Source organism: Passer domesticus, chromosome 1, assembly GCF_036417665.1.
Source record: "Passer domesticus isolate bPasDom1 chromosome 1, bPasDom1.hap1, whole genome shotgun sequence".
Classification (NCBI taxonomy): Eukaryota; Metazoa; Chordata; class Aves; order Passeriformes; family Passeridae; genus Passer; species Passer domesticus.
The window spans coordinates 76,528,499-76,544,180 of NC_087474.1; the positions used below are offsets into that span (position 1 = coordinate 76,528,499).

Sequence of the window (15,682 nt, forward strand, 5' to 3'; positions counted from 1 at the left end):
TGCAGCCATCACACCGAGTCTACTGCCCATCGAGGACATCATTTTGATTTAATTGGGAATTAATTGTGTGACAGATGCACATGAGTAGGGATCACAAGAGGTGTTTTGAGTGAGCATATGTATGAGAGCGCTGAGTGAATATATTGAACTGTACAGTCTTGCTTGGGTCCTACTGTCCCTGGTCGCTGGAAGAGTCTTTGCAGAAGATAAAGTGAAAGGTGTTCTCTAATCGAATTTCATTGCACTTGGATGATAAAAGCAAAATACCTGGTTGTGTCTTTCAGCAATGTTTCAATATCTGTTTTCAAAAAATGAGTGGGAAAAATAATGAATGGTGAAATGTAGTTTAAGACTTAATTTAAATGATGTTTCCTAATGAATACTACTGCATTAGGAACTAGGCTTTTCCCACTGGTCTATGGGAGCTCTTTGAGTGTACTGTATCCAAAACTGCTTTCCTATTCTGTTTCTCTGGAGAGTTAGCTTGGTTCCTTCTCTACTGAAAGGTTCTCTTTGTTTGTGTGACTTGCTTGGCCTCTCTAATGGGATCAATTGCAAACTCTATCCATCAAAATCAGTACTGCTGTATTCCCCCCTCCTCAGTGATGTTATTATCCAGATTATTATCCAGATTATCCAGTTCCATGGAGAGCTGATGAAGCTCACTAATCTGCAAAAAAAGCCCAAAATAACTAAAAATATAGTTAACTCTTGTAGTAGGTGGCCTTCTGTCAAATTCTGAGGTTGGACTAGTTCAGCTGGGGCCAAATATCGGACTGACTGTGCTGGTCTAAAGGGAACAGAGGGAGGGTTTGTGTCTGCCAGGGTGGTGAAATTGCAATAGCTCCTCTTCACATGGGCTTAAACTTGTTGCAGTTCCTTTGTGCCCCTTTGGGTAAATAATCATCCATAAGGTACAGCCAGCACTTCACTTGATAGACTTCTTTTCAGCTCTTGCGTTGTCTGCAGATAGTGCTTCTTTTAGGGTAATGTAAAGTTTTATGAAGACAACCATGCATTTGCTGCCACTAGCATTTCTAGGTGTGCCTTCAAATGTCACAGGTTTGGGTTTGGTGTGTTATGCTCATTGAACTGAAAATACACTCCATTCGAGCAGCTGATCAGCAGACTAGTCTGTTCGTCAGCCAGGAGATCTCTGGAGCAGTGCTCTGTAAAAAAACCCCACAAATACATGTCTGAATGAACAGGTTGTTCTCAAACATGTGTTGCTTACACACACTACTGTACTTTCAGAAGAGCTTAGTTTTTCATAACTTGAAGCAATATTGCATTTCTTATGGTATTTCTAGCTTTTAATGCATTCTCAGTTCAGGAACTGTTGAAATGTAGAACGTGTCGAGGTGCTGAATTGACACTGCTCACAACTGTTGTTGCATATAAAAAGGTGTTGTTTAAAAGAAAAAAACACATACACACATACAAGAAAAAAAAAGCCTTCCTGTTTGTTTATATCTTGGCTTAACACTTTTTATATAATTTTAAAGAATTTGAATGTTTGTAAAATATTTCCCTGACACCTCTCAATGGGGAAGAAAGGATATTTTACAGTCATTATAGTATTGGTTTGAGCTTTGAATTGAGCTCATCCTTCTTTTAAGTGATACATTAAATCTCAGTGTAACTGTGGTAAAGAGTAGTGCCAGGCTATAGAGCTTTGAATTGTGTTTAGCGATATGGATTTAGATGTAGAATTAAGATTGTGTTAAAGCCTATTTAAAGTAACTTCCTTTGGGTGTTAAAACTCATGAAGTTTAAAAAATTAGAAGGTAAAAAATAGAAGGTAAAAATAGTGCAGCTTTGTGATTATAGATAAAAATTGGTCTGTTTTCTATATACATATCTTTTCTTTCTCAACGATTGTTAGGTGTAATTAGAGGAAGAGAGAGAAAATAGAACAATTAACACACCATATGTACAAAACAAAACAAAAAAAACACCTCCAGTGTGTAGGTGTTATACTGAACAACAATTTGGTTTTGTCCCATCTATCTCTTTCATGTAGATAGCATTTACTCATTTATATTGCATTTTGAAAGACTTGTACCCACTAATAGATACATGCTGTTGTTTTTTCTTTTAAGCTAAATAGATGAATGTTTGTTGTTGTATCTCTTGGTAACCTGTCCTTTCTTTCAAAAAATACTATGTTTTGCACAGTTTAACCCTACAGGTGTATATGGGGTGATTTGAAATCTCTCCATTATCAAGCAACAGAATTACACTATATATTAATGATTTGGGGTTGTTTCTTTTCTAGAAGAAATAATCAGCTTCCCCTTCATGTCTTGCTAGGACAACAGCTGCAGATGAGATTGAGCTTCCATATTTAATACATTCTATTAACTTCACACATCCAAACACACTCTGGCTCACTCCCTCACGCACCCCAGTGTCACATTAGAGGTGAGCAGGCCCTAATTAAAAGCACACACCATCTGCCAGAGTGCGGTGGCAGAGTGGCACTCCACAGCCGTCCCGATTCCTGTGATTGAAATGTATTATTTATGAGCTCAAAGACAAAATACGCTGCTTGGCTGGTGAAAGCTGCATTAGGAGCTGGATAGCACCATCTAATGGAATGGAGTGCCACTGGCTATTCATCTTTCCTCTTCTTCCTCTCTCCTCAGTCTTCTCCCCCAATAATTTTATTTTTCAGTCTTGTCCTTAGATTTTCTGTGATAGTGTTTCAGACAATTTTGTCTCTCATGTTCCACTTCTATACAAGATTGGAAAGGGTTGTTGAAATATTAAACTAATTGTGGGGAAATTTTGCAGCCTTTTGTTTCCTTCCAGTGCCACACATAGCGTTGTACTTTCTGTAGCAAAAGTGATACTGATGTGGTGGTACAGAGGAACATGAGGAAGATAGATGAACAAGATCAGTTTACTGCATTTCTCCAGTTCCTCCCAAGGACTCGTGTAATGGAAGTATCCACTGCTCCATCTGAAAATTTTATTTTCATATGGAAATTGGGCCTGACTGGGGGGGAGGGAAGGCAGGATGACAGTACACTACAGACTGTGTGAAAGTTCTTTACTGTGTTGGAAAGAAAAGGCAGGATTTGGGGAAAGCTGCAGCTTTGGACCTTCCTCTCTGCAAGCAGAGATCATAACAGCTGCCATCTTGCAGAAATCATGTTCTGTTATTGCTTCTTAGTGGGGAAATGGATGAGGAAGTGTTGGACTGAGGGATGAAATATACCTTGTCAGGAGAGGAAAAGAGTGACAGGGAAGGAGCCCTTTGTTGTTAACTGGTCCATCAATCTAACACTGTGACTACTAGATAACAACACTGCATCTAGTAGAAATGTATATTGTGACAATGACCTTTTGGATATGCAGGTTAAGAATAGTCACGGTGATTCAAAATCATCTGGGGAATGATTTTCTGGTCCTTAGCCTTTTTGTAGTGTTCTCGAGTTTTGCAGTATTCCATGCTGGGCATCCAGCAGTATGGCTTCAGCACAAACAAGCAGTTAGGACTGGACTGGTAGTTGAAATATGACATTTTTCTACAGTAACACCTAATAGAACAATTTTTTTTTAATTAGAGGATCTGATCACTACTTCAACTTGGGCAAGACAAATCCCTGAATAAAATTATGTATCTAAAACTGAGCAAAATAAATATATATATATATGGGAGGTGTGCATTTTATTTTTTGTATCAGCATGTTTTAAAGAATGTTGAAATGACATAAATCATGGCATGTCTATGAATGCATGTCCTCTTACTGTTTGTGTTTAGAAACTACGCCATCCGAAGGATAAAAGATGCCTTTAGAGAAAACAAGAACATAGCAGATTCTGAAAAAATAGAAGAACTACTGAATAAAGCCAAAGCAAACCTAGAGGTTATTCAACGGCAGGTATGTTAATTTCTCTAATTTTTTATGGGAGTTGTTAACTACTCATTTAACTGTCTTATGACTCTAGAGATGGAAAAAATGTTGCCTTGTTCAAAACATTTCTAGATGAGAATCAGGTTTTTTCTGAATTTGTTAATCTTTTTTATTATAGGTTCAGAGGGATGACTTTGACCCTCCAAATAGTCTCACTTTATTCTGTGTTTGTTTTTTCCCATCTCCAGATACAATGTTAGAATAGTAAGAGAACAAGAAAATCCTGAAGTGAATTAAATAAATGCTGGCTAAATGTGTCCAAACAGGATGATAGGTTTTTCTTTGGAAAATTTGAGTCATCAGCAATATTTTTCTTCAACGTTGTCTAAGTAGCATTTATAGCGTGTCTGTTCCTTCCACTAGGTACCATGTTACTAAGAAATGAAGTAGACTTAGTTGAACTTCAGATACTTTTTTAACTTCCCATTCATACCCACTGTCTATCTAAAGTGACCACTAAAAATTGGAACAAAGCAAATTTCTAGGCCTGAACTTTCTGTGAGAACTTGCAGTGATTAAGCTGCTCCTCGTTGCAAAATCTGTGCTTGCTGACAGCAGCCAGAGCTCAGTAGTACTTTTATTAAACCCTGAATGAATATGTGCACCTGCTCCTCCATGGTTTGGTTTAATATGGCTCTTTAAACAACCAGCAGGTCAGTTAGATGTGTTCTTATTTTAGTAGGGAGCTGGGCTCTTTGATTTGACAATTAAGTATGGATGCTTAGGTGCAAGTTTGTGGGGTTTTTTTTATTTTCATCTCCCAGGGTGTTGTTTTGTGCTACCATAGTTTTTGCTATCTTTTTTTAACTCAAACACTGCTAATTTTTTATTAAGGGTTTCTTAATAAATTTCATTCCAAGCAATTTGGAATGAATTGTTCCAGTGCAATTACATTTGAATGTTGGGGTGTTTTGTCTCAGATCTGTAGGTGATAATTGGCATTATCAGATCTTCTGATTCTTGCTTAAGATAAAGTCTTGCTAAATAAAAACTTTACAACTTTTTTTCTCAGCAAAACATGATTATTCTGATCTGAGTCCTATCAGGTCTGGGACAGATTTTAAAATAAAACTCCTCTTTCCTCTCTAAGTCCTGTGTAAACCCAGATTACCTTCTTTCTGTAGACCCTAAAAAAGATATTATTTCTCTAAAATAGACTTCCCAGACTGGACTTTTGTCCTTGCACCTTTTTTGAAGTTTTCTTTTAGCCAAAAGATTTTCCCTCAGCATCAGTCAGCATCCTTCTGTTATGCGTTTATTACTGTATCACTGGGACATGCCAGAATAATTCAGAATGGCCTCAGTTATTGCTAAGCCTGGAGGGTTTTGCATGTTTGTTTCAAACATCAGCTATTTAAGGGCATTCTCCAACATTAAAAGCCAAATTGCTGAAGTTGGTTTTAAATCAGATCGCTATCATTCCATGTAAGAATTTCAGGGAAAATATACTTGAAAAGCAAGGCATATTAAAGGCACTGACACAACTCTCCATTTTTAACACTGCTAAGACAGTCAAAGTTATGTTGAAGTAGCTCTTTAATGTTGCACTTCTAGACATTTTCCAGAGAAAGTACAATCACGCTCCATTCACTTTTGGAAGGGTTTATCTTACATGTTTTCAAGAGTAATGGATAATAAATGTTATTATACAGTAACATAATAGGCAATGGAATTTTTAGCAAAAAACAATTAGATAGAAGAAAATTATTTTATCAAGATAATTTTTTTTACATGCAACCCTGCAAGAGTTGATTGTTTGGTTATTAAAGACTTTTTTTCATAAAAAATTGCAAATTGTGCTTTGCAGAACTTCTGTTATGTTTCGGTGTCATCTCTCTCCTATCTGTAAAGCAAGAGATAAATGTTGTAAAAATAGCAACACCATGTTAAAAGTTTTTCATCAGGACTATTAAAAACCTGAGCATCTAAGTTCATATTAATATTTACTTGCTGTCAAATTTCATCATGCTTTGTTGAAAAACTTCATTCTCCCTCTCTGTTTAATTGAAGACCTAAGTAATGAAGTCGTCTGACATTATTAAGACTTTATATTTAAAACTAAACAAGCATAATAGAAAGTGTTTTTATTTTTAAATGCAGAAGAACTGAAACAAACATGGGATCTAGCTTACAATTTTTTGCTAAGTTTGGGGTTTATTATGATGTGGTTCATCTTGGTGTTGCTGACTTTTTTTCTAGTATGTCAGTAGAAATTAAATAATATCCCTCTTTGCTGACAGTTTGTTGTTACTCTAAAATCAAATTTATATTCACTTTACATTCTAATTTATGGTTTAGTCATCAAAGTGACCATTGAAGTGTAAGGTTCATAAATAACTATTTGAATCAGCCTAGTGGGAAATGTGAAGTAGTGACAGATTACTGTCATTTTGTTCATGTCAGTCACTGTACAATTTGCTGGAGTGTTATAAAAGTAGCTTTATAATGCTGAAAAGCATGGAGGAACATTAATCTCCAATCTTAGTCCTCCTCTGCATATTATTGGTTTTGATTTTATAATAGCCCAGCTAATGGAAGGAACAACTCATTTACAATACTGTTGATTTTTGTTGGTGTGCGTTTACTGTGTCAACAACAAAATTTTGTTGTTGACACAGTAGTTGTTTTGTCTTTCCTGTAGAGAAGGGTGTTGTGAGAAATGCATTGTCACAAATAAATGTGAAATAGAAAGTTTTAAAAAGTTTTGAGGTGAAGTCTTGAAGGTGTTTGAGGATTGTCATAACAGCCATTCCCCAGCTATGTAATATTATTTCATTTGTGAGTTTCTATTACTATTAGTAATGTTAGCGTGTTAGTGGTAGGGGAATTCACACTGAAATGTACTGCTCCTGTTGAAATTTGAGATTTATGAAAGCCACTTTGAAGATTGGCTAATATCGAGTGTTTTGAAGTTTTCTTTATGCCATTCTGTCTGTCGGGTTTTGAACTGAAAACATAACTGTGAAGTTCAAAAGCTATAGTAGACGTGTGTGCTCTGATTAAAGCCTTGTTTTCATTTATAGGATGTCTCTTCCATATTCCTCTGTAGTGCTTTCCCCTCAGTTTTATATTGTAGCTGGAAACTGCCAGTCATCTTGTTGTCCAGTTAAAGAAGGATTATTTTGTTTTTCTTGGCAGCTCTGAGCCTTTGTTATCAATTTTACAATCAACAATTATTATCAATTTTACCATTTACAATGTTAAATGTAACATCACACAACTATAGTATTCTTCAATAAAAGGGTTTTAATATTTCACAGCTTTTGTTTGTCTATTTAAATAATCCAAACTGATGAGAATCCTGGTTTGCATAAGCTTTGGTCAGGGAGACAAGAGACGCAACTTGGGCGCTCAGACAGTTGGGACTTGAGAATCTGCCTCCTTTACAGCTGGCTGGTCATCTGTGTTTTTTAAGGGAACAGATAAACTTTTCTTTTGGGTCTGAGCTGATTTTCCTTAGGCTTGACCTCGCTTAACGGTTCCCTTCATGAAGAAGTGTGGTGTTGATGCATGATACCTCAGTTAGAAAGGTTCCACTGATAATGATAAATACTGAGCACTTGCAGCATTTTTCATGTTTGCAGCATGTTGTTAAGTACATTCTAATCCTTGAAATATGCATTGCTTGTAATAACTTGAGCTCCATTTCTCTTAATTAAATGCTTCATGACTATGCCTTGATAAAAGCCCATGTCATACTTAGTGTAGGATTTCATATTCTTATGTTTTTCCATAGTCAAAACTATTAGTATGGTTTTGTGCTGAAACTAGTGCAAAATAAGAACAAATCTTCTGGATCTTTTATTTTTCAGCAAACCAAGTTGCCACTGCAGTGTCTAGCCAAGTACTGTGCCTCCTTGAGGTGTTCATTAGCAGTATCTTATCTTGGCAATGTTTTGAATTTAAGCAACACTTGAATGGAAATGGAAATTAAACTGAATCACTGTACTAATACAGCACTCATATTATTATGAATTAATGACCATAAAGCCATAAGGAAACTTTCTGTTAATCAAAATAACATAAATATTAAAGCATGTTTAATAAATATTAGCAAGACAAGCAACTTCAATTATAGTTGCTATAAAAATGAAAGGTAAAAAAAGATCTATTTTGAAAACTCTTGTTAGTATTAATTTTGGGCTACAGGTTGTACTCATGTCTAAATTTTATCAATATGTAAGAAAATTGCAAAATGCTGTGTAATGTGATTCATTATATTGGCAGCAGCTCTGAGGCCAAGAGGAAAGAATAGCTGGAAAAGCCCTTTGAACACAAGGGGCAGCACCATGCTACTGTTCAGGAATGTGTATAGTATTGGCAAGTCATGTCTTCCTGCTGGCAGACAATTCTGTTGGAGTTCTAATATAGTTCATTTTTATCAAGCTTGTCACTGCAAGGAAGTTTTAAAATCACTGATTATTTTGCTGCTTTTCTTGATAAGCTCTTTGAATTCTATCTCTTTTTTTTTTCCAGCTTCACAATGACAAATACCCATTTCTCTACAAAAATACAGATTTTTGTACTATAAAATTGTAGACTTTCAGTTCTTAGATAAGAGGATTGCCCTTGGAAGTTTGCTGGGGCTTTCACTTGTGCCATGTATTTCTAGTTATTACAGTTGGACATCATTTTCCAGCCAGGATAGAGCTGACATTATACACAGAGAATTTTTCTTACCCCTCTGGCCATTTAGCTATACTAAAAGCAAGTGTAGACACAGTGAAGTTTTCAAATGCCTCATTTACAGTAGAAGAGTGGGAGTGAGTGACATAATCAAACAATGGACAGATATCCTGGTAAAACAGTTTTATCAAGTCACTGCACGATATCCATGAACTACCTATACACTTCTAAATCCTTGGATTGGCAGCTAGAACATAGAAAATGTTTGGCATGAGCCTCTTGCATTTCTCTTGCTCCTGGCCTGTTGCAGTACTGGTAGTCAGTTTTTAATTGCTTTACCACATCATGAGTTCTCACTTACTTGGTTCCTTACCTGCAATTACCAAAATTTTGCTGGAAGCTTGTGGCGAAGCCACAAACTGAATTCAAATCAGCTGACTCAGGGTTTAGAAGCCACTGGGGACATTTTCCTGTGTTTGTTGGTGGTTTTAATTTTTTTTTTAATTTCAAAGCTCTTTGGGGTGATATTTTTAGGCATTTTCTTTTCCTTGAGGTAGTTTGAATCCCTTTGTTATGTTCATGTTGCCTTTACTTCACAAGTGGTTGAAAACTTCAAATACTTAATAAGAGTAACCTACCAGGAAGCATATGATTAAGGAAGACAATGGAAATCCTTAACATATATTAAAATTCAGAGCTCTTGACTTAGAAAGAGACACAGATGCAGGTGAAGGAATGTAAAACATAGGATGGATAATACCTGTCTTTCAGTAAACAAAAGAAAGCTTCAAATTGAAATTGGGAAACAGTAAATTCAGAGCTGTACTGGTTTTGTATTTCAGTGGGAGAGTAAATGTAAATGTATGTACAGTAAATATCCATACGGTTTTGGGGGTTGAAAAGGAGAAGGAACAAAGAAAAAGGTGTCGTAGGAGTGACTTTGAAAAAGGGTTGGTAAATTTAAACAGAAACCCAGCTGAATCAGAAGTTGTTCTTTCACAGAACTTGTTAGCAGTGAGGTCTGTTTTGGCCAGCTTTTCCAAATACCTTTTTCATCTTGGCATGTAGGCTAGCTTTGGAGATGTGCAACATTGGAACAGATGCCAAAAGCCCAGAGCTGTCATTTCAGCTTAATTTCTGGCATCTGAGGGCGCAGGAAGTGTAATAGACATTTTACTCGTCTTCAGGTGGCATGGCTCTCCAGGTTACACCTGTGTGAGTCTCCAGAGCAGTGTTACTCCTTAGGCTTTCATTTAACTCTCCTGATGGAGAGCAAGATTGTGTTTTCACAAGTGATTTGCTGCTGTTCATTCTGCTGACTAAACTACAAGTGGCAGGTTCTGTCTGCAGTATTAAATTCCAAAGTAGACTGTGCATTGAAAATAACCTTTAGGCTGCCAGCAGAGGCGATTCAGAGGTAGAATGAGGCTTTGTCTTTCTGTTGTAAGAGCTTAGGGTAAAACACAGCATTTGATGTATGCAGTAACCTTTCCTAAAAATAAAGACTGCTGAATGTTGGCCAATGCATTTAAAATATTGTAATTATCTGTCATAAAGAACTGTCATTATTTTTGTTGCATGTATTTAATGGCTAATCCAGTGAGGTTGGGGCCTGATCATAAATAGTAACAGTAGTTATATAATACATCCAGAGCTGTGAGCACCTGATGTTCTGCACAGATGAGGGCTGTCTGAAGGACAGGAGAAGGACTTCATTTCTTGTGAGCAACTCGGCATGGCAATATGTCACATCCAATAAAGCAAATGCTGAGTGTAAACTTCCACATGGAAAAGAGTAAGTTTTCTCAACCTGGCTGGTCAGTAGCTCCTTGAAACAGGAGCATTAACCATTCTGTGCTGAAGAAAGCATCAGAAGCAAGGAAAGATCACATTTTCAGGCAGATGCATCCCTCTGCCATTTGCCCCTTTGTGCTTTCTGTTTTGCTGTGTTTGGTGTCTCAAGGGTTTCAGCCTGGGGTGTAAATGAATATGGTTCTTAGGGGTGGTTGTTGCAACAAAACTTCAAGGAGGCTTTTCCAAATGAGGTAACAGCAAGTGTGTGTGTGTCTTAGTTCAAATAAAAATACTGTCAAGAGAGGGAAAGTAGAAATGAGTGCTTTAGTTTTGATCACAGAGAAAATGACTTCTGCTGTGTTTCTAATCTGACTGTGTGATCTTGCTTTGATGCCTGTCAGTCTGGTTCGCAGTGGTGCCCACTGAGGGATGGTTTGAAAATTGAGTTTCTTGCATTGAAGTGCAACCTTTGAGCAACTTCTTGTCTTCCTTGCTGTGTGATGTCTGCTGCAGAGCAGAATATTTGTGGAGGTTCTCTTTTTTACTCAATAGGAGAAGGAGAAGTAAGGCAATCTTGCATGTTATTTATGAAATGTATAACCTTGTAAAAGCCTTGTGTATGTATTGTGACTTACTTTCACATCAGAATATTGATCTCATGTGAGAGTCCCTTCTCAGGGGTGAACCAGTTTTAAGTGCAGCTAGACCTTGAGGAAATTAGAGGGATTGCTGTTTTGAGGACTTCTAAAAAAAGGAGAGAGACAAAACTGTTGTTATTGAAACTGTGATCTCTTGATCTCTCTTTGTTTGTTGGTTGCTTTTTAATCTGTTGTAGTTTTATTTCTTTTTTCCTTGGTGTGAAAACTTTCCATCCTGATTTTGTACTGCTCATTGAAAGGAGACACAATGCCAGATTCATTGGCACTGCAGCTGAGCAGGCACACTTCCTTCCAGGAGGAGCTTTGGCACATTTGTCTGGTGCCTCTGATCCCCAGGAGGTTCTGCTCTGCTGCCCTTGAACTGCAGTCTGTAATTCAGGATGACAATGGTGGTATTGGTACTCTTGCTGTCTGACAAGTCACCTGGTCCCATAGCTGTGGTAAAATGGGTTTTTTAATGACGTTTCCCCCCAACCCCATGCTCAATCATCAGTCTCTCAGCATATTACAATTTCAGTTTTTCCTTTTACAGAGGAAAATTCCAGAGCTTTTCCATATCCAGCTTACAGGGGGAAGATGCTCCTCCTGAAGCTTGCATTCTTTTCTGGCCTCTGAAAATTACTTCTCTCCACAGCACATTAAAAATACGTTTTAAAATGTTCCTCTGCCACTCTAAATCAGATGCCTCTTATTTGTTTCTTTCACAGATGTTTTTTTAAGTCTAAAGAATTTATTATTTTCTTCATTCTCAAGGTGAGGGCAGTATGCAAAGACCTCCATTGCCTTATTTGCTCCAAGAATCTGGTTTAATGACTGATTCATATTTGCCCATCTTATTATCTTTGTGCTTCTGTTGGCTGTCACTAAAACTTTTCCACTTTCCCAGTTTCAAAGGTGACACTTGCTTTCTTACTTTAAAATTGCTTGTCAAAATGAAAGCTGTTTATACAATCCCCCAACATTAACTTTCATTTTACAAAACTGAAAAAAAGCCAGTTACTTGAAAAAGAAACAACCTTCTTCATGTTCCTTTGTGTCTGGTATGTCTGCATGTACTGTAATCTTCTGGGCATCCACTGAATACCCCTGTGGGTTATCATAGACCAAACATGGTCTCTGTCACCAATACCATTTGACTGAATTTGCAGCCAGGTAAATTCACAGTGATCTACTTTTAGTTTGACAATAAACATATATGTGTCCTTCACATAAAAGCTCTTTCAAGCAAAGAAGCTTTATCATTGATATGTTATTTTACAATTTTGTCTTTTTTGCAGTAATTCAGATTCTGTCCAGTGTCTCTGTAGTAAGCTGCTTGTATTTGAGGGAAATGTGTTTGATCCATGAAATTGTGATGAAGGCCAGGCTTAGGGAGGAAAGTTGCTAGACTCTAATACCAGCATGTCTGATCAGGCCCTTGGAAGTTTAGGCAGGGAAAGCTGTTTTCTAGACAAGAGTGTAGAGTGAAGTTTAATTAGTGTTTACGCAGTCTCCTTGGAACTTGGTGCATTGCTGCTGTCTTTAGCTTTGGGCTTTCTGAGGTGAGCCTGGATTTTTTTTGGCCATTAAGAGCTACAGCTGCAGTGCCCTTCATCTTCGTGACAGGCACTATGCCAGTACATTAATTCTGAAAGCAAGTAAAGAGAAGAAAGGAGGAGCCCAAACTCTTCCAGTCGCAGTTAAATCACAGTTTGACTGATTCCTGTTGTTATGCTTTCTGGGGTATGTCAGATACATGTTTCCCCTCTGAGGTATATGCTGCCTGAATGTCCTTCCTAGGCTGTTGGCTTGGCAGGAAGGGAAGCATTACTAAGCAGAGTTTTGAACTCACCTTTATAATTTTGGCACCAGTAGAAAATGCAAAAATGCATAGTTTAAAACAAAAATCTGCTGTTTATGTTGTAAAAATAAGGTCCTGTCCCTCATCAAGGCAGTTATGAATATTGCAGTGTAGTGGCTAAATAATACATTCATAGTTTTTCTTCAGTGAGCATAATTGACTTACTGAGCAGTAGCTTTGATAATTCTTAACCATATTTTCACCCAAGTGTGTGGTTAATGAGAGCATTATGTGACCTAATCACGTAGCCTTTCACATTAATACGAATCTTGTTTATAATTCTCTTGATTTTTTTGTTGACCCAGTACTTTAGTTCTGTGTTCAAATTATCTTAACTTTAAATGAAAATATTTCTTGTCTCACAGAAGTCTAATTTCTATGCACATTTGTCAGTAGTGAATACTTAGTGGGAGTGATTACTCTCTAACTGCTCGTGCCAGTATACCTCTGGGAGGTTAATCAATCTTGTGCTTTTTAATTGACATCAATAATGTGTTTACATTTATCAATATTTCTTAATTGTCAAGTTATAACTGTGGAACTTCAATAATAAATCATACCAATGGTTAACTTCATACATTAGATTTTTAAGAGTCTCCTTAAGCACTTTGACATGTTGTAAATTGCTTTTAAAATGATGTATATATACTCATGGGGGAAGAGCAGAAAAAAATTGGTATGCAAAGTCATGCTGTCAAATAATACTGCAGAACTGGCCCATTGACAGTAACATACCTTTACCACATGTAGGATATGCTTTACGGGAAGAAGAGGGGAGTAAGTCTCTTCAAACTGCTTGTTTTATTACTAATAATTTTGTGACTGTGACAGTGCCCATACATTTGTTGTGTCATTCCCAAGGAATTGTGAGGGATGTGACTTTTTCCATTCTCTCAGCTGTAGAGGCAAGACACAGGACAGAAAGAATTACCAGTTCTACTGCTCCTCTGCAGAAGTAGCAGTGAGCTGTGGAGATCAAGGCATCCTGATTTTGGTGGTGCATTTCACCAGCGTCCTTAAGATACTGAGGTGGAAATGAAGGAGGCTAGCTCTGTTTAAATATAAGCATATGTTTAAAGATTTGGATGCACAGGCAAACAATTATTTGCCCAAGTTCACAAAATATGCTTACAGCAGAAATTAAGGCATGAAAGTCCAAGTCTTACAACATGTACCTTCATCATCTGCCTCGCTGTGTTCTCTGTTCCCTTTAAACCCAAGGAGCAGTATTCTGAAGAAGGAAATCTGACAGAAAGCTGTCAGGATGCTGACCACATTGTGTCAATCTTACCATGTTTTATGGGCTATATTCAAGACAGTATAAGAACTAAAAACCTTGCCTAATGAGAGGTAAAGAAAGAAGATGATGCTGTTTTCTAGGTAAGTGAAAACCAGTGTGAACACCAGGAACACCAAGGCTGGTTTTTATTTGAAAAGACTAAGTATTAAATATTCCAATTTAGACTAGCAGCCATTTTGTTGACTTCTTGCAAATGTCATAAGTCATAAATTAAAACTCTCCCTCCTTTTTTGAATGAGACAAGACTGATAAGAAACAGCTATTATACAAAATTATAGTAGTTACGAAATCCAATTACATTTAAAGCAAGTGTGTGTAATCAATCTCTTTTGAAGGATAAAGCAATTCACAAGAGCAATCCATGGGCACTTCCTTTAGCGTGGCAGATTAAGTACCTTCACGTTGCATGTGGAGGGCTTTGCAGTAGGTTGCTTGTGTGAATAAGTGATACTTAGATTCAAAAGCAGACATGCTGGAGTGCAGCTTGTCTGCCACATCAGCTCAGACACCACTGCACAGGTTCTGAGCTAGAGGTTATTCACATCCATCCATCTAGAAGGGTAAACTTGGGTCAGTGTACGAATGTGTGAGCGAACACAAGTCTTTAAGAAATTGTGACCTTTCAACAGCATTTAAATTCTATTTGTGCTTTTGGATTCAAATCTACTAAGGTTCTTGAGATGTGTAAGAAACTAAATTTAGTGTGGTTGGTTGACCCTGACTGGACACCAGGTGCCCACCAAAGCTGCTCTATCTCCTCAGTTAGACAGGGGAGAGAAAATACAATGAAAGGTTCATGGATTAAGATAAGTCAGGGAGAGATCACTCACCAATTACTCTCATGGGCAAACCAGACTCATGTTGGAGAAATTAGTAAATGTATTACCCATCAAATCAGAGAAGGGTAATGAAAAATTAAACTAAATCTTAAAAATGGCTTTCTTCCACTCCTCCCTTCTTCTGAGGCTTAAAATTACTCCTAATTTTCTCTACCTCCTCTGTGCAGTGGCTGGGAAATAGAGGCTGCAGTCAGTTCGTCACACATCATCTCTGCTGCTCCCTTCTTCTCAAAGGGGACTCCTCACACTCTTCCCCTGCGTCACCGTGAGGTCCCTCCTGCAGGAGACAGTCTTTTATGAAGTTCTCCAGTGTGAGTCATTCCCACGGGGTGCCGTCCGTCAGGAACAGACTGCTCTAGCTTGTGTTCCTCACAAGGTCGCAAATCCTGCCAGCAAACCTGCTCCTCTCCACCAGTCCAGAGGTCCTGACAGGAGCCTGCTTCCCATGGGATAGCATCCCAGCCTCCTTCAGCCATCCTCCTGCTCCAGTGTGGGGTCCTCCACAGGCTGCAGGAGGATCTCTGCTCCACCATGGCCCTCCCTGGGCTGCAGGAGTGCAGCTGCACCACCATGGTCTACACCCCAGGCTGCAAGGGATTCTCGGCTCTGGCACCTGTAGCACTTCCTGTCCCTCCTTCTGCGCTCACCTGGGTGTCTGCAGAGCTGTTCGGCTCACCTACTCTTATTCCTCTCTCCTGGAT

General features: G+C 37.9%; 1 protein-coding gene across 2 annotated transcripts in view; it reads left to right on the forward strand.

Moving 5' to 3' along the window:
- LYRM4 (LYR motif containing 4) overlaps window positions 1–15,682 on the forward strand; it is an 86,207-nt gene that overhangs the window by 17,800 nt on the left and 52,725 nt on the right. For both annotated transcript variants that reach the window (XM_064425716.1, XM_064425724.1), the window contains exon 2: window positions 3,770–3,890. In XM_064425716.1, the coding sequence (XP_064281786.1) occupies window positions 3,770–3,890 (121 nt within the window). The remainder of the gene's footprint in view (window positions 1–3,769; window positions 3,891–15,682) is intronic.